The 24,034-nt window shown below is 38.0% G+C and overlaps 3 protein-coding genes across 8 annotated transcripts in view; 2 read left to right on the forward strand and 1 right to left on the reverse strand.

Moving 5' to 3' along the window:
- The window catches only part of LOC117328079 (serine/threonine-protein kinase LATS2-like), a 64,631-nt gene extending 60,762 nt beyond the window's left edge, over window positions 1–3,869 (forward strand). For 3 of the 4 annotated variants that reach the window (XM_033885420.1, XM_033885422.1, XM_033885423.1), the window contains one exon: window positions 124–3,869. In XM_033885420.1, coding sequence (XP_033741311.1) covers window positions 124–588 — 465 coding nt within the window. In that variant the 3' untranslated portion in view covers window positions 589–3,869. The remainder of the gene's footprint in view (window positions 1–123) is intronic. The other variant, XR_004532828.1, reaches the window with a different exon arrangement.
- Window positions 3,870–6,926: 3,057 nt separating this feature from the next.
- LOC117328083 (NADH dehydrogenase [ubiquinone] 1 alpha subcomplex assembly factor 4-like) lies at window positions 6,927–18,784 on the forward strand. The gene is made up of 3 exons (XM_033885432.1): window positions 6,927–7,135; window positions 8,696–8,793; window positions 11,874–18,784. The coding sequence occupies exons 1-3, from the start codon at window positions 6,979–6,981 to the stop codon at window positions 12,468–12,470; spliced, it is 852 nt and encodes a 283-aa protein (XP_033741323.1). The 5' UTR covers window positions 6,927–6,978; the 3' UTR covers window positions 12,471–18,784.
- LOC117328080 (phosphatidylinositol-binding clathrin assembly protein LAP-like) overlaps window positions 17,404–24,034 on the reverse strand; it is a 94,639-nt gene continuing 88,008 nt past the window's right edge. For all 3 annotated transcript variants that reach the window (XM_033885426.1, XM_033885425.1, XM_033885424.1), the window contains one exon: window positions 17,404–23,879. The gene's annotated coding sequence lies outside the window, so the exon portion shown is untranslated. The remainder of the gene's footprint in view (window positions 23,880–24,034) is intronic.

Raw genomic sequence — 24,034 nt, forward strand, 5'->3', positions numbered from 1 at the left:
CTGTATTACCTTATAACTTACTGAGATATCTGTACTTGATATCAATATACTTGTATTACCTTATAACCTACTGAGATATCTAGGGTTCTGTTAAGACTTTAATATCATTGTTTTTATTTGTAGGTCATCAATTGGAAACAGAATTTGAAAATTCCAAGGGAGGCCAATCTGTCGCGTGCAGCAGAGGATCTGATCTTAAAACTGTGTTGCGACCAAGAGACGCGTTTAGGTGCTAAAGGTGCGGCTGAGATCAAGGAGCATCCATTCTTCTACTCACTGAACTTTGAGGGGTTACGGAAACAGACATCTCTGTATAAACCCAAAATTAGTCATCCCACTGACACATCAAACTTTGACCCCATTGACCCTGAAAGAGTCAGGGAAAGTGACCCAGACGAGGAAATTAAAAAACCAGACCATCCGGTCAACGGAAAACATCCTGAGCATGCATTTTTCGAGTTCACATTCCGCAGGTTTTTTGATGATGGTGGACATCCATATCCCATGAAAAACTGGGAGCATGGTATTGAGAAAGAAAGTGACACTGCAAAGGAATCCGAGTCATCTAATGCTCCAGTCTACGTATGACATCACATCCTGACTCGCCTATAAGTCCAAGGGGAGTATAGTCGAGTCTCATACCCAACACTACAAAAGTCGTCAAAGATAAAGATGGTTTTCACAAAAGCTGTTGTTAGGTTAAAAACAGAATTACATCTCTCTTTACAAAATGATATCTTTTTGCAAGTTCATTTATTAAATGTTTATAGTTTTTGAGTCAATTGCTTAGCAATGGAATGTGAGTGCAAAGGATTGTTTTGATGCCATGTTATTTTAGCCATACGACCACCCTACACTTGTGGATCATCTGAAACCTGATGGAGATGTTTAACCTCGACACCACTGATGGAGTTTTCTCCAAATCAGAAACTGGTGGAAACTTCAATACTATCACATCAAAGTACTTTAATTTAACCTCAGCTTATCACAAAATAGGGTAAATTTGTTTTCATACATCTTGAGGCGAGCATACTTTTGTGACTCCATCTTTATTTATGAAGGGCTCTTGGAGGAAAATGAGATAATTCTACGTACCATATCTAAATTATCAGCAGAAATTTTCTCATCAAATTTGAATTATATTAGATGTATATTGATGTGGTGGTTTTCCTCCAGGAGTCTTTATATTGATGATATTTGCAAGATGGGGTTATTGTTTTAGCTCCCATGACTTGTGGATAGATACTGGGAGACTTGTATCTTGTATAGAGAGAGAGAGAGAGCACTATCTGAACACAGATACATAGAGTGAGGGAGACATTTTGTTGTTAGATTTTTGTTTCATTTTGGATCAAATCCAAAGAAAAGATATTATTTTGTACCAATGAAAACAGTGTTTATAATGCTTATCAAAACAGTCTTTCATCATTGTACAAATCTCGTAAATTTGACAACACGTTTTTGTGGACGTCTTTCAAAACTATGCATTTCTTGAGCGAGATGTTTGATCACTGTCAAAACTAGATACCCTATCATGTCAATAAAAAAAGAAGTGGAAATTAACAAAATAGCGTCAATACCATGTGTAAGATGAGAAACGTGGCACTGTTGACATACAATATGTCTACATTGAGTAACGTACATCATGACAATTATTAATTATTATATTCAGAGTGTATAAGAAATAAACCACATTTTCAGAAGTAAATTATTTCATATTTTTATGGAAAGTTATTTTGAAACTGCAGCTGAATTAATAGACATGGTTTGTAACATTCCTCCACAAAGTTATTCTTATTGTGCAATATCAACAAACAAGTGCTCTTAACATTGGTTCAGGTAATTTAACAAATTTTGATTTTGAGATAAAATATTTATATGCAAATGTGTATATATTTTTTCTGGTAAATAAGAAGTGTTTAGATTAAGCATAATGATGAAATTATCTTAAATTGACAGGTTATTGAGTATGTGGCCCAATCCCCACTGAGACAGGTGTATTACATGGCCCTAGTCCTCACTGAGACAGGTGTATTACATGGCCCTATTTCCCACTGAGACAGGTGTATTAAATGGCCCTGTTCCTCACTGAGACAGGTGTATTACATGGCCCTGTTCCCCACTGAGACAGGTGTATTACATGGCCCTGTTCCCCACTGAGACAGGTGTATTACATGGCCCTATTTCCCACTGAGACAGGTGTATTACATGGCCCTGTTCCTCACTGAGACAGGTGTATTACATGGCCCTAGTCCCCACTGAGACAGGTGTATTACATGGCCCTGTTCCCCACTGAGACAGGTGTATTACATGGCCCTGTTCCCCACTGAGACAGGTGTATTACATGGCCCTGTTCCCCACTGAGACAGGTGTGGGGACTAGGGCTGTATAATCAACACACCTGTCTCAGGTGTTGGTACATACTGACCACTTGAAATATTCACCAACCTTCTCTAGAATATTGACATACTCACAATGCTGTTGTAGCAGTTATTCCAATGGAACTGACCACTTGAGCTTTTCCCAATGTCTGTTTGGTGAGAATTTTACCAAGGACTCCTTTAAATTTGTTTATTCATTGTTGGGAAATGTACAAGTACACAGTGTGGATCCACTGGGTCGTTCATGGGGTCAAAGGATTTGATGAGGGAAAAAAAAGAGAAAACTGACCATCCTATGTTAATGACATCTACACATTATAATCCTACTAATACATACTGGTTATAAGGAGAAAATAGACTGTCCCAACACCTTTCTTCTGTATAAAACTTGATAGTTAATGTCTTATTTCGGCTAGAATTTCGACTGCTTCTCTTTAAAAGACAGGATGTCACAAGCTCCATTTTTCATAATAAAAAAAAAGATCCGAGATCCAATAGCAATCGCAGTTGCAAAGTTATGAATATGTGCTACAGATAATGGGGAGTAACCCCAGTTAGAAAAAAAAACAAGCTAAAAACAAGCTGAATACAGTATAAAGGATTGGGACACTCTACCTTAATCATAGGATCTGGCGAGATGACAAACCTCTACATACCTAACTCCTTAAGGTTGTAAAAGCAATGTTGATTAACATTCTTAATTTCCACCTGTATGTTTTTGTTGAGTTTTTGTACCTGGCCCTCCCCTAATGCCTGTTTGTTAAGTAGAGCCTATCCAGACAGATGTGGTGATCCAACAGCCCGAGCGCTAGCCAACTTATCATAATTTTGCAGGGTATATCATAATTTATAAGAGGAATGGTATCACCTTAAAGTGCTTTTAACAAGATTTCTGTGTTATCTAGTTTGATCTGTTGATCGACAGTCTTACCTTGTTGTCAAGGTATCTGTTTTAGTGTTTATGTTTACAGCTAATGCTTCTGTCCTGTATGTTTGTAAATATATATACATTATATATATATAGAATTAATTTACCTGTATGTATAATAGTTATGTATAAAACAAGAAATAAAAAGGGCTTGAGCTTGTAGCTTGTATGCCTAGATTTCCCATGGTGCAACCTATGTACAATGTAAAGAATTCCTCTGAGAGTGTTGAGTTTGAATGTGTGTATTGAATGTCTGCGGTATGTATGTGTTTAAATACAGGTGATGATGTGTAGAAGTTAATATGAGAGAGGACACAAAAAGGTCAGTATACATGTGTGTGATTAAGTGTGATAGGGGATGTACAGTTATGAGTGAACACCTTGGAGGAAATCTGTAAATGTGATTGTGCACACAGCCTACATGTAAATAGTGTGCTCTCCCTGCCTATATTGGTAGTATAGTAGATGGCCACTCGCAACAGGGGTAACAACTGCCAGGCTACTGGGAATATGTATGATTAAACTGGCAATATTCTCAAAATAAAAGATGTCAACATAAACAGTTGTGAGTTGTTATTTATCGACAGACAGCTGCTTGATGCTGAGGAACTGTGCAGCAAATAAGACACTTGTCTACATTGACTAGAAAATCACCAGACCTAACGAACATTATCGCTCAGACATGTTATACACAACGAATAAAATTAGAATTGTTATAAATACAGTATGTCTGAAGTACCTGGGACTGGATGACACTCTACAAAGGTACTTGTCTGATGCATAACATTTTTAATTCATGGAATGATAGCCTATGCCCTCTCATATTTATACATGTGATAGATGCTGGAGTTAAGGTTATATGCTATCTTACATTACATACCTGGGATTTGGATTAGAGTTAAGGTTATATGCTATCTTACACCACATACCTGTGGTTTGGATTAGAGGTAAGGTTATATGCTATCTTACATTACATACCTGTGATTTGGATTAGAGTTAAGGTTATATGCTATCTTACACCACATATTGGCATTAGAGTTAAGGTAATATGCTATCTTACATTACATACCTGGGATTTGGATTAGAGTTAAGGTTATATGCTATCTTACACCACATATTGGCATTAGAGTTAAGGTTATATGCTATCTTACATTACATACCCGTGGTTTGGATTAGAGTTAAGGTTATATGCTATCTTACACCACATATTGGCATTAGAGTTAAGGTTATATGCTATCTTACATTACATACCCGTGGTTTGGATTAGAGTTAAGGTTATATGCTATCTTACACACCACATATTGGCATTAGAGTTAAGGTTATATGCTGTCTTACATTACATACCCGTGGTTTGGATTAGAGTTAAGGTTATATGCTATCTTACACACCACATATTGGCATTAGAGTTAAGGTTATATGCTGTCTTACACACCACATATTGGCATTAAAGTTAGGTTATATGCTATCTTGCACCACATACCTGTGGTTTGGATTAAAGTTAAGGTTATATGCTATCTTACACACCACATATTGGCATTAGAGTTAAGGTTATATGCTATCTTACATTACATACCCGTGGTTTGGATTAGAGTTAAGGTTATATGCTATCTTACACACCACATATTGGCATTAGAGTTAAGGTTATATGCTATCTTGCACCACATACCTGTGGTTTGGATTAAAGTTAAGGTTATATGCTATCTTACACACCACATATTGGCATTAAAGTTAAGGTTATATGCTATCTTACACACCACATATTGGCATTAAAGTTAAGGTTATATGCTATCTTACACACCACATATTGGCATTAGAGTTTAGGTTATATGCTATCTTACACACCACATATTGGCATTAGAGTTAAGGTTATATGCTATCTTACACACCACATATTGGCATTAGAGTTAAGGTTATATGCTATCTTACACACCACATATTGGCATTAGAGTTAAGGTTATATGCTATCTTACACTACATTCCTGTGGTTTGCATTAGAGTTAAGGTTATATGCTATCTTACACTACATTCCTGTGGTTTGCATTAGAGTTAAGGTTATATGCTATCTTACACCACAAACTGTGATTGTTATAGCTTTTCTGTAGTAAGGGGGGAACTCCAAACTTAATGTGAAGGCCAGTGTAAATTTGCGTTTTGATTTTTAAAACCAAAATATATGGTGATCCTCCATAGCCCACAAGTATTATGCATGATATAGGTATAAACTTTTATAAACCTTGAAATAGAACAATTGGAAAGTTACAATTTATTGTTGCTTGATGTGTACTCCAACAATAGAGATACTGGCTGGATATCTCGAGGTCAAATTTGGGAGGCATAATGGACCAATATTGGACCAAACAACGAGGTTTGAATTGGTAGGTGTCTATAATCAAATGAATAGCTCGGAAAATCTGAAAAAAATGACCGAAAAAAAGAGATGCGACAATGACGATAAACTTGCATGGTCCGAGTGGTCTAAGGGAGACAACCCCAGTTATCATGAAACCGTATCCCTAACTGACGAGAATACGCTGTAGAATGGAGTTTCCTACCATGCTAAACTGTTACAGTGATAACATTTGGGGTATACTTTATAAAACAACGCTGGTTAAGTGAATTCCTATGGACAGTAACTTAGTGATTGTGTGTTGCTGTCAGACTAGCGTTGACAAAGATTGAAAATCGCCACCATGCACGGCCAGGCATTTATGTCCTTGGCATGGCATATGGTAACATTTAATAGATTCTATAAACTCTAATCACATTACAATTTAACAATACAAAAATTACATATCATAACATAATCATTAAAAACGTCTAAAATAAACATCTCAAAATGACAATGGTACTAAATTATAACAAACGCCTGTGTGAGGGTTGCCAAACTCCACTTCACTTTTCAAGGTCCTGTGGGTCCATCAAGATTGATCTCTGAGGTGTTACATTAAAAATACGACTATCGCGGGCGGAACAACATGCGCCCGTCGAATACCATATATAGTATTATTTACTCTAGTGCATTGAGATATGATTTGTATCACCTTATGAGTGGTCATAGGTGGCAAGCTTTAACACTCACCTTTACCTCCACCCAAAGTCCAAGGTAACAATTCGAGGAGTACCATATAATTAATCAGGAGTTATTATTTTTGACGTCACGAATCTTGCGTCAGGTTTTGTAGATCTAACGTTAGTTATGTTGTAAAAAAATGAGTAGACTCTATGCTTATAAGTAGGATATTGATTGAAATGTTAAAATCGAATTTGTGAGTTTGTGTAGTTAATTGCCCTTTAGCCGTGACGTCACGGTCCCATTGACAGAGCAAAATTTAACTTTGGAATGTGATAACACTGTTACAAATACTTGAATAAAAACTTGATATGCAGGGTATTAAACTGCCGTCTTTGGAAAGTTGTGGTCCTGTCTTCCTCACAGAGAATTGCAGACAAGTAAATCATAACATTAAAGTCCAATGATTGAGTTGGGTAATTATGCACAGATTTTTTTCATGGAGTGACCTCTTTTGAGTCATTTTCAAAATGTCTTTAGAAGTTATCACTCTCATTCTATAATGAATTAGGGATTGCCTCCCCTTGAAATACCCTTGACCCGGAAGTGCTTAATACTGTAGACACGAGTTTTTGATCTCACAAGTATACGTACTAGCTATGGGGAATGTAATAGGGAACACTTCTAAGCGTGCATCTCGGTTTGCGAAGAGATTTAATCTAGAGAATCGAGTAAACAAGGTACTCGAAAAAGATAAACCAGATTTGGCACCAAGACACGAAACTACATCGAAAATTTTGGAACAGTTTGCAGCCGGTAGGTTATGTTATGTACTGTACCGTTACGAAACTTATATCATAGGTCATGTATATTGATGTATAACCATTGTTGATTTTGTCCACTATGACCAGCAGACACTAATTTAGCGGTCAATTAACTATTTCAAATTAAATTTGAAGACGTATCGATATTTGTGTTATATTAGTGTAAATAATGAGTGGAGAGTTGTTGACCTTGAGCTTCTGTAAGTTACTGTAACTTCGAACTTGTAGTCTCTGTCACCAATTAAGTAGCGTTAGCTGAACGAGGACAAAACTATAATTTGTACGCTTCACATTTTTACTATATATTTAATTCATTTTGACAAAGTTCAATGATTTTTACGACTTTTTTGGGGGGATTTTCTAGAAATCAAAATCCACACGATCATTTTTTAACACGTAACTAAGGGAGCACCGACAAATCTGTGCTTTATAAAGTCAAATCTAATCACACGTACATAGGGCAAATGTAAAGAAGTAGGTGAGATCTGATCACATTTTTTTCGTTCAGAGCGGGAAAATGGAGGACGAATCATGTAAGTCTAAGCTTTTACTTGTTCATTTTCAGTCGTATTTGTGGAACTTCATTCTCAAAAAATACATGCTCACTCCATATTTAGTAACAAATTACAGCAATTCAATCCAGTATGGCACCATTGTGGCATCTACAGATAAGCATCAGCATTGGGACATGGGAATTAAAATTGTGACAATGAATTCGAAATTCAACAAACTCACAAGAAATTGTGTGTTCTTTGACATCAAACTTCCGTTTCACCATTTACGTATACAAGATTCCTCACTCTTGATGTGTTCATGATTTTTGCGGCCAGGTATGCCTCTTTTGTTTACATTTGTCCTATATATGTGCTGCATGTGAATGATCAGATTTGACTATAGAGCCAGATTTGCTTATGCTCCCGTATCTGTTTAATGTGCTTAGTATTCATGAAATGGACAAATAGATGAATCATAGCAAAAGTGTGACAGCGTTTTGTTCTTCATTCTTACTAATACTGTTGCTAAAAGTTTGGTTAAGGCAAATTATGCTAATATTAAGTTATCAGAGAAAGCAGGAATTCTCTGTATGAAATTATAAGAAAATCAATTGAAAGTTATTACTCATTAAAACTTGTCAAAATGAATTAAATATTCAGTAAAATGTTATAAAGCTAACAAATTTAAAGTGTCCAGACATGGTGTCAAGGCCAGAGGAATCTCGGGCTAAGCACTTGCCTGCTTAGTAGATCATCTTGGATTTTATTTAAATATGTATTTTGGGATCCTGTCCTAAAATTTTGAAAATTTGTTGGCTTTTTACTTAGTAAAAATTGGGTAAATAGTAGTTTTTAGTTTCAATCACTTGAGAAAAGATGAAAAGTAGAACAAATATAAATTTGACAAGTTTATTTCATTTAGGGAAAAACACATTCCTGTCGAGTGCCCCAACAGGAATTGTCCTTATTAATCAATTTCATCATTACAATTATTGTTGTAATTGTCCATGTTAATTAATCAATTTTATCAATACTGTTATTGTTGTTTGTAATTACAGACAACCCAGAACTATATGAGGAGCAAAAGAAGAAAGATTTAGATCTCCACGAAAGACTAAAACAAATTCGACTGGAGTCAACAGGAAGCCTTCCAGAGGTATCTTTATAATTTTAGCATATCTATAAATGTGTGTAGATCCAAATTCTTCTGCTACTATTCTGATCTGATTATTAAGTTGAAAAAACCCTAATATAACATGTAAATTATTATAGTTACCAAACCAATTTCCAGAATCTGGCATTATTGTCAACGATTATAATAGCCTGCCCTAGTTTCTAAACCACTTCTCTGACTATGGCAGATTATCCACTATCATCAGAAAGTTGACTATTCAAGTCAAACTTCATCACTCGTCTGTTATATGGCATTCCTCCCACTGATTTCTTATGGATATTGGGATACTTAAGGATGCTGTAATACTGCAGGATACAAGATACTTAGGGGTGCTGTAATACTGTAGGATACAGGATACTTAGGGATGCTGTAATACTGCAGAATATATGATACTTAGGGATGCTGTAATACTGTAGGATACAGGATACTTAGGGATGCTGTAATACTGTAGGATACTTAGGGATGCTGTAATACTGTAGGATACAGGATACTTAGGGATGTTGTAACACTACAGGATATATGATACTTAGGGATGCTGTAATACTGCAGAATACATGATACTTAGGGATGCTGTAATGCTGCAGGATACAGGATACTTAGGGATGCTGTAATACTGCAGGATACAGGATACTTAGGGATGCTGTAATACTGCAGGATACAAGATACTTAGGGATGCTGTAATACTGCAGGATACATGATACTTAGGGATGATGTAATACTGCAGGATACATGATACTTGGGGATGCTGTAATACTGCAGGATATATGATACTTGGGGATGCTGTAATACTGCAGGATATATGATACTTAGGGATGCTGTAATACTGCAGGATACAAGATACTTAGGGGTGCTGTAATACTGCAGAATACATGATACTTAGGGATGCTGTAATACTGCAGGATATATGATACTTAGGGATGCTGTAATACTGCAGGATATATGATACTTAGGGATGCTGTAATACTGCAGGATACATGATACTTAGGGATGCTGTAATACTGCAGGATACATGATACTTAGGGATGCTGTAATACTGTAGGATACAGGATACTTAGGGATGCTGTAATACTGTAGGATACAGGATACTTAGGGGTGCTGTAATACTGTAGAATACATGATACTTAGGGATGCTGTAATACTGCAGAATACATGATACTTAGGGATGCTGTAATACTGCAGGATATATGATACTTAGGGATGCTGTAATACTGCAGGATACATGATACTTAGGGATGCTGTAATACTGCAGGATACATGATACTTAGGGATGCTGTAATACTGCAGGATACATGATACTTAGGGATGCTGTAATACTCGCAGGATATATGATACTTAGGGATGCTGTAATACTGCAGGATACTTAGGGATGCTGTAATACTGCAGGATACATGATACTTAGGGATGCTGTAATACTTCAGGATACAGGATACTTAGGGATGCTGTAATACTGCAGGATACATGATACTTACGATGATGTAATACTGTAGGATACAGGATACTTAGGGATGTTGTAATACTTCAGGATACAGGATACTTAGGGATGCTGTAATACTGCAGGATACATGATACTTAGGGATGCTGTAATACTTCAGGATACAGGATACTTAGGGATGCTGTAACACTACATGATACTTAGGGATGCTGTAACACTACAGGATACTTAGGGATGCTGTAACACTACAGGATACTTAGGGGTGCTGTAATACTGTAGGATACAGGATACTTAGGGGTGCTGTAACACTACAGGATACATGATACTTAGGGGTGCTGTAATACTGTAGGATACATGATACTTAGGGATGCTGTAATACTGCAGGATAAATGATACTTAGAGGTGCTGTAATACTGTAGGATACAGGATACTTAGGGATGCTGTAATACTGTAGGATACAGGATACATGGGGATGCTGTAACACTACAGGATACATGATACTTAGGGATGCTGTAATACTGTAGGATACATGATACTTAGGGATGCTGTAACACTACAGGATACAGGATACTTAGGGATGCTGTAATACTGTAGGATACATGATACTTAGGGATGCTGTAATACTGTAGGATACAGGATACTTAGGGATGCTGTAACACTACAGGATACATGATACTTAGGGATGCTGTAATACTGTAGGATACAGGATACTTAGGGATGCTGTAATACTGTAGGATACAGGATACATGGGGATGCTGTACAATGCAGATAACCAATATTCTTGTTATAATACAGATAACTGGTTTTTTTCGTTATATGACAGATAACTAATATTCTCTAGTTATATTACAGACAACGGTAACTAATATTCTCTAGTTATATTACAGACAGCGGTAACTAATATACTGTAGGATACAGGATACTTAGGGATGCTGTAATACTGTAGGATACATGATACTTAGGGATGCTGTAATACTGTAGGATACAGGATACATAGGGATGCTGTAATACTGCAGGATACAGGATACTTAGTGGTGCTGTAATACTGTAGGATATATGATACTTAGTGGTGCTGTAATACTGTAGGATACAAGATACTTAGGGATGCTGTAATACTGCAGGATATATGATACTTAGGGATGCTGTAATATTCTCTAGTTATATTACAGATAACGGTAACTAATATTCTCTAGTTATATATTACAGATAGCGGTAACTGATATTCTCTAGTTATATTACAGATAACGGTAACTAATATTCTCTAGTTATATGACAGATAACATTAACTGATATTTTGTAGTTATATGACAGATAACTGATATTTTCTAGTTATATTACAGATAACGGTAACTGATATTCTCTAGTTATATTACAGATAACGGTAACTGATATTCTCTAGTTATATTACAGATAACGGTAACTGATATTCTCTAGTTGTATTACAGATAACGGTAACTAATATTCTCTAGTTATATTACAGATAACTAATATTCTCTAGTTATATTACAGATAACGGTAACTAATATTTTCTAGTTATATTACAGATAACAGTAACTAATATTTTCTAGTTAAGCTGTCTTTTGTTTTCTTAATGACCACCACTGTATGCATACTTCTCTTTTTTTTTTAGATAAAATCACGTCGTTTGCCTGAAAGGGACCGTCTAAATGAGCCAAAAATTTCAGGATACAGAGGTTTTCTAGATCAACAGAAGGTGCCAGAGGGGAGATTGTCTATTAGAGATGCAATGAAGATCCTTGGAAAAGTTCAAATATCACCTGTTTCAGATCCAAGTGCAGTCAAAAATATAGCAAAGGAATATAAATTAGATGAATTGCATGTGAAACAGTTATTGAGACATTTTAAAGCCATGGAAATGAAATTTCCAAATCATTTACTGAAGAAACATCCAAGTCTTGCTGAAAATCTAGCAAAAGCTGGACAAAAGAGTTTGGATAATTGGGTTTCTGGTATAAAATCAGACCAAGAGGCATTTGAAAATTTAAAAACTGAGACCAAGGATAATGTTTCTCAAAGATGGAAGAACTATAACGAAAAAATCCGACGTGTCCCTAAAGATGAGGAGGATGAAGACTACGACTGGACAGAAACAAAAAAACAATTGAATATAGAAAGTAGGAACAAGGTGTCAACTGACAAACATAGTGGAGAGGGTGACGCAAGGGAGGCAACTGGTGACAAATCTGATATACCGAAGAAATCTTAACTTAATTTGTACAAGTGTCATTCATTGTGACAACAAAAGCAAATTCTCATTGTTTCATGAATGTGATGTGTGGTTTTAGGACATCTGACCTGAATGGTTACCTCTCTTGGTACCTCCAGATTCTCGACTGATTTGAACTCCAGCTGTAACTGGCTGTTGAGTCTGGTGTGCCACATTGGTATCAGTGATCAACAAATGAAGATAATATTACAGTTATACAAATTGACATCTAATTATTTCATATGTTTTAAGTAATTGCAACATAACAATATTCATCTGTTTGAGGTGCTAAAAATAGCTTCTGCAATTTACCCGAAAGTTACGTAATAAATCTACAGACAGATAAGGGGAAAGTGTGACAAGGAATTACATGTAAACATCTATAATGAATAGATCTAAATTTACTAGTAGTACACAAGGTAATATTCTAACAGAGCACATCTGATGTTCATGTTGAGTAAACATTACAAATGATTATACCTATAATATACGATCACTTAAATACAATTAACTCGATAACCATTCATTATATATGAATAACAAATTTCACAACCGCCACATTGGCTGCCATTTTGAAAAATATATTTTCAAATTCTTCCGCAATTCGACTGGTTGGATGGAGTTGAAACCTCCCAGGAATTAGAAGATTCTCCTGAATTTCCACGTGGAATCCCAGTAATTCTTGGTACCACTACACTGTCTGTATTTTATACTACCTACACTAGTACTAATAGGGTAATTATAGTCTGGTGACTGTCCAGCCATATACATGTGCTTCTTGTTAGATTTAATGTACCAATTGTATGTCAGTTATGAAAAAAATTGCATTGACAATAAATTGTTTCATTTGATATTTGTGTACAAGAAATGTGGATTAGATCAGGTTAAATACAAGTATCATGAGGAAATGTGGATTATAACTGGTTAAACACGTATAATAAGGAAATGTGGATTAGATCAGGTTAAACATTAGTATCATGAGGAAATGTGGATTAGATCAGGTTAAACAAATTAGTATCACGAAGGAAATGTGGATTAGATCAGGTTAAACACGTATAATAAGGAAATGTGGATAGATCAAGTTAAACACATTAGTATCATGAAGGAAATGTGGATTAGATCAGGTTAAACACATTAGTATCATGAGGAAATGTGGATTAGATCAGGTTAAACATGTATTACAAGGAAATGTGGATAAGATCTGGTTAAACACGTATAATAAGGAAATGTGGATTAGATCAGGTTAAACACGTATAATAAGGAATGTGGATTAGATCAGGTTAAACATAAGTATCACAAGGAAATGTGGATAAGATCAGGTTAAACATGTATTACAAGGAAATGTGGATAAGATCTGGTTAAACACGTATAATAAGGAAATGTGGATTAGATCAGGTTAAACACGTATAATAAGGAATGTGGATTAGATCAGGTTAAACATGTATAATAAGGAAATGTGGATTAGATCAGGTTAAACATGTATGATAAGGAAATGTGGATTATATCTGGTTAAAAACAAGTATCATGAAGGAAATGTGGATTAGATCAGGTTAAATACACGTACAAGGAATTGTGGAATAGATCCGGTTAAATACAAGTATAATAAGGAAATGTGGATTAGATCAGGTTAAACACAAGTATGAGGAAATGTGGATTATATCAGGTTAAACATATTAGTATCATGAGGAAATGTGGATTAGATCAGGTTAAACATATTAGTATCACAAAGGAAATGTGGTTAGTACTGAATGCTAAATGCATTTTGATGAAATTTGGTCTGAGCATTATTGGGTAAAGTAGATCTAACGTATAAACGGAGGATGTGGCTCCCATGGGACTAGAAAGACAAATGAAATCAAATGTTGTATAATTGAAGGATGTGGCACACTTTGGCTGGGAGAAAGGGGACCAAATATGGGAAATACAAAAAAAAAAAAAAACTTAAATATACATTCTCTTTTTCAAGAATGACATGATTAAGTTCACCTGTAGTTTGAACCATTGTTGGGAGAGACAGTGTAAAAGTAGGAAAATATTCAAATATAAACAAGGACATAGTCGTCAAGATCCCCGCCCATGCAAATATTGTATTACATGAAATTAAAGTGGACATCATGCATAAAAACATAAAACACATGACATAGCATTTAGAATCATAACATGTATTTGTGTTCAGTCATCAAATTCCTGTGAAAGTGATCAACATAATAGTAACAAGTCTACGGGCCGAAAGCTATCAGCCAATCAGATCACAGCAGCCTCATTAAATATGCATAGCATATGCCGATAATTGAACTTGAGCAAGGAGTTTAGGTAATAAGTCTACCAAGAAAGTTTCATCAAAATCCAATGATTCCTACAAAAGATACCGTGAGAAAAGCAATCGGCCAATCAGATCACATCAGCCTCTTTAAATATGTGTGGAATATGCCGATTATCGAACTTGATTGAAGAGTTTAGCTAATAAGTCTACCAAGCAAGTTTCATCAAAATCCAATCATTCCTTCAAAAGATAATGTGCGGAAAGCAATCAGCCAATCAGATCACAGCATCCTCATTAAATATGCATGGTATATGCCGATAATCAAACTTGAGCAAGGAGTTTGGGTAGGTCTACCAAGAAAGTTTCATCAAAATCCAATCATTCCTTCAAAAGGAACCCATCTGTATATCCCCCGCCAGTATTTTGCCATAATTACTGAAAAATCCAGGTAATCAATGCAGGGCCTGTGAGCCTCTTGTTTTCTCAAACTTCATATCTAGCTTTCCCTTTGTCCGTAGTTTTGTCTATTTGATTTTGAGTCCAGGAAAAGAATGGCTAACAGGAGGTCATCTTTGATTTTGACAGTTAAAATTTGTAATTAATATTTCTCAGAAAGTTCTTCATATGATCAAGAGGAAACAAGGGCAAAGTAGAGAAAAGATAGGTCTTTCATACGATCATTAAAAAAGGTACCAATCCCTCTGCATGGATCTCATTAATTATTAGGAAATTTACTACAAATGTCATGCATCAGCTTACATCTTAAGAGCCTGGCCCTAACATAATGAATATTACACGTACTAAACCTGTAAAAGTTAAGGATGAAACTGCAACCTTCTCTGGTGACCTAAAATCACATCCACCTAATGAAGTAGATGGTGGATTAAAAATCAGCTTATCTCCACCAATGAAGGCGATGGTGGATTAAAAAAGAGCTTACCTCCACCCAGTGAAGATGATGGTGGATTAAAAATCAGCTTATCTCGACCTTATGTAAATAGTGGATTGAAAATCAGCTTATCTCCACCTAATGAAAGTGATGGGAGATGAAGTCCTTAAGTTCCTCACCAATTTTTAGCTCAATCATACCAGTGAAAAAGGGAGGAAATCTGAAAATGTGTTTTCGAGATCACAGCTGAGCCATCTTGGATTTCAAACCAACCCGAAAAATAACATCTTTTGGTCATGCATGACCTTTTCCAGATTATCTAAAGCTGAATTTAAGATTATTTTGAACTGAATCCCACAGGTGGGATTTAAGAACACATGGTGGACTTTCCTTAACTATTTTGCCAACCTTTAGCACAATCCACCAATAGAAATGAAGATTAAAATGTGTTTTTCAAGATTGTGGCCATGGTAACTATCTTGAATTTGAACTGACCGAAAAATAACAGTTGGTCAGAGCAATCTAAGGATCATATAGGCAAGTTTGAGCTGAATCAAATAGGTGTAACTTAAGTTTGAAATGTGTTGAGATTACACACGGCAGGCAATGAGGTACCAAGTTTGATGGCTATAAGTAAAGTCTGCAAAAACTCTTAGTCTAATTAAAGGTGAAGCATTCTTGCATTAAAGTATATTGAAATAGAAGACGAGCCATCTTGGGGCAAAGCATGCAACTCCTCTGGAGACAGAATTCTGTGGCATACCTATTGTGTGACTCCTATGGAGTCAGAATTCTGTGGCATACCTACTGTGTGACTCCTATGGAGTCAGAATTCTGTGGCATACCTACTGTGTGACTCCTCTGGAGTCAGAATTCTGTGGCATACCTACTGTGTGACTCCTATGGAGTCAGAATTCTGTGGCATACCTACTGTGTGACTCCTCTGGAGACAGAATTCTGTGGTATACGTATTGTGCGACTCCTCTGGAGACAGAATTCTGTGGTATACGTATTGTGTGACTCCTCTGGAGACAGAATTCTGTGGTATACCTATTGTGCGACTCCTCTGGAGACAGAATTCTGTGGTATACGTATTGTGTGACTCCTCTGGAGACAGAATTCTGTGGTATACCTATTGTGCGACTCCTCTGGAGACAGAATTCTGTGGTATACGTATTGTGTGACTCCTCTGGAGACAGAATTCTGTGGTATACGTATTGTGTGACTCCTCTGGAGACAGAATTCTGTGGTATACCTATTGTGTGACTCCTCTGGAGACAGAATTCTGTGGCATACCTACTGTGTGACTCCTATGGAGTCAGAATTCTGTGGCATACCTACTGTGTGACTCCTCTGGAGACAGAATTCTGTGGTATACGTATTGTGCGACTCCTCTGGAGACAGAATTCTGTGGTATACGTATTGTGTGACTCCTCTGGAGACAGAATTCTGTGGTATACGTATTGTGTGACTCCTCTGGAGACAGAATTCTGTGGCATACCTACTGTGTGACTCCTCTGGAGACAGAATTCTGTGGCACACCAATTGTGCGACTCCTCTGGAGACAGAATTCTGTGGTATACGTATTGTGTGACTCCTCTGGAGACAGAATTCTATGGCATACTAATAAGACAAGGTGATCATAATGTGTGTAAATGAAAATCCAGGTTTCAGGGAAATTGGATGGACGAAGGTCACTCCATGATCAAAGCTTTGATGGATAAATACTGCAATTCTAGTTGTTTCACAGGTTAGTAGGGAAATAAAGACAAACAAATTCATTTATATTTGTAATATTTATTATTTTTCACGTTGATATTTCTTGCTTTTTCTACAGCACTATGTAGAAAGATTTAACACCAAGGCAGACAATGTACACACTTGTAATATTTAATTGTATATCGGAACTTGACACTGTCAAACTAGAGCTTACAGACCACAATGAGAGTGCATTGAAGGTCCACGACTACAGGGTAGTGTAGAGTGTAGCGACGGCCAACGACTACAGGGTAGTGTAGAGTGTACAGACGTCCCACGACTACAGGGTAGTGTAGAGTGTACCGACGTCTCATGACTACAGGGTAGTGTAGAGTGTACAGACGTCCCACGACTACAGGGTAGTGTAGAGTGTAGCGACGGCCAACGACTACAGGGTAGTGTAGAGTGTACAGACGTCCCACGACTACAGGGTAGTGTAGAGTGTACAGACGTCCCACGACTACAGGGTAGTGTAGAGTGTAGCGACGGCCCACGACTACAGTGTACCGACGTCCCATGACTACAGGGTAGTGTAGAGTGTACAGACGTCCCACGGCTACAGGGTAGTGTAGAGTGTACAGACGTCCCACAACTACAGGGTAGTGTAGAGTGTACAGACGTCCCACAACTACAGGGTAGTGTAGAGTGTACCAATGACCCGTGGTACTGAATGTTACACTTGACGTAGGTCATTTATAATTTGACAGCCATTGAATCTTACAGCCAACTAATACATAACTTAAATGAATTAATAAACAGAATAATTCTATTCTCTTGAATATTTCATATTAAATAGCTGAGGCAGTCTTATTAATGCTATTCTGACATCTTACTGCAACAATAACAGGATTGAAATCACAAACAATTAATGGTTACGTACATTCATACATTTTCAATTCACCACCTGTATGAACAAATCAGTACAAAGTTAAATAGAATCTATTTCCAGCAGTGCTAGATTCCAACAGTCTGCTGCTATGTCTAGTGTAACAACAAGGACTCGGGAGGCTCACAGGAGGTAAAGTGGATACGCCGCGCAGGGGAGATGATTACAAGTATTGGGAGGTAAAGTGGATACGCCGCGCAGGGGAGATGATTACAGGTGTGTTGGGAGGTAAAGTGGATACGCCGTGCAGGGGAGATGATTACAGGTGTTGGGAGGTAAAGTGGATACGCAGCGCAGGGGTGATGATTACAAGTGTTGGGAGGTAAAGTGGATACGCAGCGCAGGGGAGATGATTAAAAGTATTGGGAGGTAAAGTGGATACGCCGCGCAGGGGAGATGATTACAGGTGTGTTGGGAGGTAAAGTGGATACGCCACGCAGGGGAGATGATTACAAGTGTTGGGAGGTAAAGTGGATACGCCGCGCAGGGGAGATGATTACAGGTGTTGGGAGGTAAAGTGGATATGCCGCGCAGGGGAGATGATTACAAGTGTTGGGAGGTAAAGTGGATACGCCGCGCAGGGGAGATGATTACAGGTGTTGGGAGGTAAAGTGGATACGCCGCGCAGGGGAGATGATTACAGGTGTTTGGTGACAAACAACAGGAGCAACACCTTGTAAGGGACCACTGTAATACTTACAGTGGGGAACCTGGTTAAACACTACTTATACTCCCCACCACAAAATACCTCGAGATCATACCCACTCACCCCCGCCACTGTAACACAATAGACCTCGAGATCATACCCACTCGTCCCCCTCACTGTAACACAATAGACCTCGAGATCATACCCACTCGCCCCCTCACTGTAACACAATAGACCTCGAGATCATACCCACTCGTCCCCCTCACTGTAACACAATAGACCATAACACACTCGTGTCTCCCTCCTGGGATCGGAGACTTGTAATGTTTAATATCAGACAAGTGTTATTTCCTAGGAACATACTGCTTTTCAAGTGAAAACTTTACCTATAGCATTGATTCTACATTTTGTCATACAGTGTATTGTGTTGATACCGTGAAGATTAACTGTGGTATAGTATTTAATGACTGAATGCAAATACATGTATTAAGATTGGCACAATATGATGCATGTGGCTTATTTCAGTGCACAGGTAATCACACCGTACAGAACACACTTATACAGTCGAGGCCTCAAAGATTGCACACATACGCCTCAACACTTATCATAACCACATCACAACTGGTGAGATCAAGGATGCTGGCATTACCCACACAAGAAAAACAGCTGGAGTTTTGAGAATGGAATGTTGGCAAGGAGTCCTTATGAGGCTGAATTATAGCTGATAATTAATGGCAGTAGGTATTCTCTCCAAACCCAACACTGGCTCATCTATAGCCTGTCAACATGATGTAGAAGGATAATGATACTGAAGTTAGGAAGAATTTTACAATTATCTAGGAAAAATACATCAACTTAACTGGTAGCTTTCCTTAAGATCAGTAACCAGGACCAATATATTTTGGAAATGCCAAGTTTGATCAATATTAATCATAATATTCATATCATGACATCAAGTGCAATCGGTTCAATTCTACAAAATTGATAACCATACATGAAACCTTTGAGAGGGATTGCAAAATAAAACCTAGATATTGTTTTACAGAAAGCTCAACTTGTGTGATTATCCTTAAATTCAAATTTTAATAAACTAATTCATCTGTCACCTGCATTAGAGCAGTAATTAAACAGTATCAAAAATTATCTCGAATCATAACAATGCTTAATAAATTACAACACTAATTACACTGTATTCAGACTCAGGTGTGTACATCTCACCTGTAGCCAGACTCAGGTGTGTACATCTCACCTGTAGCCAAACTCAGGTGTGTACATCTATCTCACCTGTAGCCAAACTCAGGTGTGTACATCTATCTCACCTGTAGCCAAATTCAGGTGTGTACATCTCACCTGTAGCCAGACTCAGGTGTGTACATCTCACCTGTAGCCAAACTCAGGTGTGTACATCTCACCTGTAGCCAAACTCAGGTGTGTACATCTATCTCACCTGTAGCCAAACTCAGGTGTGTACATCTATCTCACCTGTAGCCAAACTCAGGTGTGTACACCTGTAGCCAAACTCAGGTGTGTACAACTCACCTGTAGCCAAACTCAGGTGTACATCTCACCTGTTGCCAGACTCAGGTGTGTACATCTATCTCACCTGTAGCCAAACTCAGGTGTGTACAACTCACCTGTAGCCAAACTCAGGTGTGTACAACTCACCTGTAGCCAAACTCAGGTGTGTACATCTATCTCACCTGTAGCCAAACTCAGGTGTGTACATCACACCTATAGCCAAACTCAGGTGTGTACAACTCACCTGTAGCCAACTCAGGTGTTTACATCTCACATGTAGCCAAACTCAGGTGTGTACAACTCACCTGTAGCCAACTCAGGTGTTTACATCTCACCTGTAGCCAAACTCAAGTGTTTATATCTCACCTGTAGCCAAACTCAGGTGTGTACATCTCACCTGTAGCCAAACTCAGGTGTGTACAACTCACCTGTAGCCAAACTCAGGTGTGTACAACTCGCCTGTAGCTTTCATATGTTTTACTAGAAACAGAACAAAATTACTATTTGTAACATGATTCTCTGGTGTTTAATACCAGGAACAGAATAACCGATCTCTTGCAACATTTCAGGTGTAACACACCAAATGATAAAATCAATTTATATACCATGGTTCACCTGAAACAGCATTTATAGGTGTAAAATATCAACACAAAATAACTTACTGCAATAACACTGAGGACAGTAATACATAAACACATAACTTATACCCAGGCTTTTTGTTTACATCAAATGTATCTCATATCAGCTCTATCAAATATGCATTGTATATAGACCATACAAGGTAATTGTACAAATGTATTAGACAAAACAGTGGGTACATATTGTATAAATGACCAAATTATATACTTAACCAAAATTTGCATCCAATCACATAACCATCATTATTAATATGATTTTCTTATACATTTTGTGCTTCCATACAAACAAAGTACATTGTAATACAAATACCAGGTATGTAGTCAAAAATGTTGGGTAAGGAATGTTTGACACAAGTTAAATGATTGACCACTTTACAAATCAATCTGAGACTGTTAGGTAAGTACAGGGAGTTTAAACTCCATATCAAGATTTGTTGAAAATAAAATAAAAAAAAGAAAAGAAAAAAGAAAATCTGAAAAATCTTAAAAAAAAAGAAGTTTTCTATAGATAATCAACCTTTTGTGTCTCAAACAGGTGACAGAGCAGGGAAACGAGGAAGAACAGATAGTTTACAAAAATCTCACACAGATTGGAAAGGGTTAAATAAAATCTTAATAATTTGCATGATTTATGTACAAAATAAACACAACCCATATATAATATATGATTACGATTCTCGCATACACCTTATATGTATATATATTATATGTATCACATAGTAGTTTAGTCACTTTCACTCACTACCATCCTTACTGTACTCTACATGTTTAAATATACAGCCTTGTGAGGACACTGTACAGTCGACACACCACAGGGTGTACCTACCCACCGTCCCTACTGTACAGTCGACACACCACCGGGGTGTACCTACCCACTGTCCCTACTGTACAGTCGACACACCACAGGGTGTACCTACCCACCGTCCCTACTGTACAGTCGACACACCACCGGGGTGTACCTATCCACCGTCCCTACTGTACAGTCGACACACCACCAGGGTGTACCTACCCATCGGCCCTACTGTACAGTCGACACACCACCGGGGTGTACCTATCCACCGTCCCTACTGTACAGTCGACACACCACCAGGGTGTACCTACCCATCGGCCCTACTGTACAGTCGACACACCACCAGGGTGTACCTATCCATCGGCCCTACTGTACAGTCGACACACCACCGGGGTGTACCTACCCACCGTCCCTACTGTACAGTCGACACACCACTGGGATCAGTCGACACACCACCAGGGTGTACCTACCCACCGTCCCTACTGTACAGTCGACACACCACCGGGGTGTACCTACCCACCGTCCCTACTGTACAGTCGACACACCACTGGGATCAGTCGACACACCACCGGGGTGTACCTACCCACCGTCCCTACTGTACAGTCGACACACCACTGGGATCAGTCGACACACCACCAGGGTGTACCTACCCACCTTGCCTACAGTACCCATAGGGTTTGAAAAAGAATAAAAAAAAGATGTTATAGATATAAGTGATCTTAATTTTTAAAGTAAACAAGTGAGTAAATTTTCTACAGATGCCATCTCTTTAGAGTATCAGAATGCTTATATCTAAACAGGAGTTGGTGTTCAAATTAAGTCTCATGAAATTTAGTGAAGTTAAGAAACTAGTGTTTACTGCTGTACACTGTCCCCACAAGCATGACATATTCAACTGCAACACAGAATTGCACACAGAACATTTATAAAGGTTGCCTCACACCCATGACTAGTTCTGGTTGTGCGACTGGCATTTTCTCACATGTTTTGGTAGCTGTCCATTACAACATCACATACTATTGACAACACCACTCTCCTGTCGGTAAAATGTTGGGGACTCGTAAGCTGAAGTCCAGGTAAGCCAATCACAGACGTACACAGTAAAACCTAGCCTGTCTATATTACACACAAACACATTACAATAACTATGTAATTTGATTTTTCTATAAAAACAATAACACAGAAGAGTCACGGCGAGTCCATTGCCTGACTAAAGGAGTGATGCCATAGTCAATCCATCGCCAGACATACTGGACTGACACCACACCGCGTCCATCACTGGACGTACAAGAGTGATGCCATGCCACGTCTATCACTGGACGTACAGGAGTGATGCCATGTCACGTCTATCACTGGACGTACAGGAGTGATGCTACGCCGCATCCAGCAATAGACGTACAGGAGTGATGCAATGCCGCGTCCATCAATAGACGTACAGGAGTGATGCAATGCTGCGTCCATCAATAGACGTACAGGAGTGATGCCATGCCACGTCTATCACTGGACGTACAGAAGTGATGCAACGCCGCGTCCATTAATCGACGTACAGGAGTGATGCAACGCCGCGTCCATCAACGGACGTACAGGAGTGATGCCATGTTGCGTCCATCACTGGACGTACAGGAGTGATGCTACGCCGCGTCCATCACTGGACGTACAGAAGTGATGCTACGACGCGTCCATCAATAGACGTACAGGAGTGATGCAACGCTGCGTCCATCAATGGACGTACAGGAGTGATACGGTGATCAGAGGCAATGGAATTAGGACATACAAGGTGCTGTTGCAGCTACTATGGTTACACAGGTGAGCATAGTGATCCGAATGACATAAATATATAGTCATTATGTATGCTTCTTGGTAATATACATACATTACTACTATGTACAGACATTGAAGGTTTGTGAAACATTGACGACAATTTGATCCCTTTCAGTTTCATTATATACACATCCACGTCAAATTTCACAGATTTCTGCCAATGCCACAGCCGGTTCCTCCCTATCTTGTAAGAAGTGTATCTGGAGTGAAATGACATAGATTTTATATAACAAAAACATTAAACAGTGGAGAAGTCGAAAGTTTATTGGAATTGTGAGAGCTAAAATCTTGTTTTACATGATACATGTTTTAGATTGATTGTACTATTGTACTACTCTACATATAACAGGATGTC

Source organism: Pecten maximus, chromosome 5 (genome assembly GCF_902652985.1).
Source record: "Pecten maximus chromosome 5, xPecMax1.1, whole genome shotgun sequence".
Lineage (NCBI taxonomy): Eukaryota > Metazoa > Mollusca > Bivalvia > Pectinida > Pectinidae > Pecten > Pecten maximus.

What these genes read in the sequence shown, in the direction of transcription:
- LOC117328083 (XM_033885432.1), top strand. Translation starts at nt 6,979, where the DNA reads ATGGGGAATGTAATAGGGAACACTTCTAAGCGTGCATCTCGGTTTGCG. An exon ending in TTTGGAACAGTTTGCAGCCG is followed by an intron (nt 7,136 to 8,695) that starts GTAGGTTATGTT and finishes TTGTAATTACAG; the next exon opens with ACAACCCAGAACTATATGAG. An exon ending in CAACAGGAAGCCTTCCAGAG is followed by an intron (nt 8,794 to 11,873) that starts GTATCTTTATAA and finishes TTTTTTTTTTAG; the next exon opens with ATAAAATCACGTCGTTTGCC.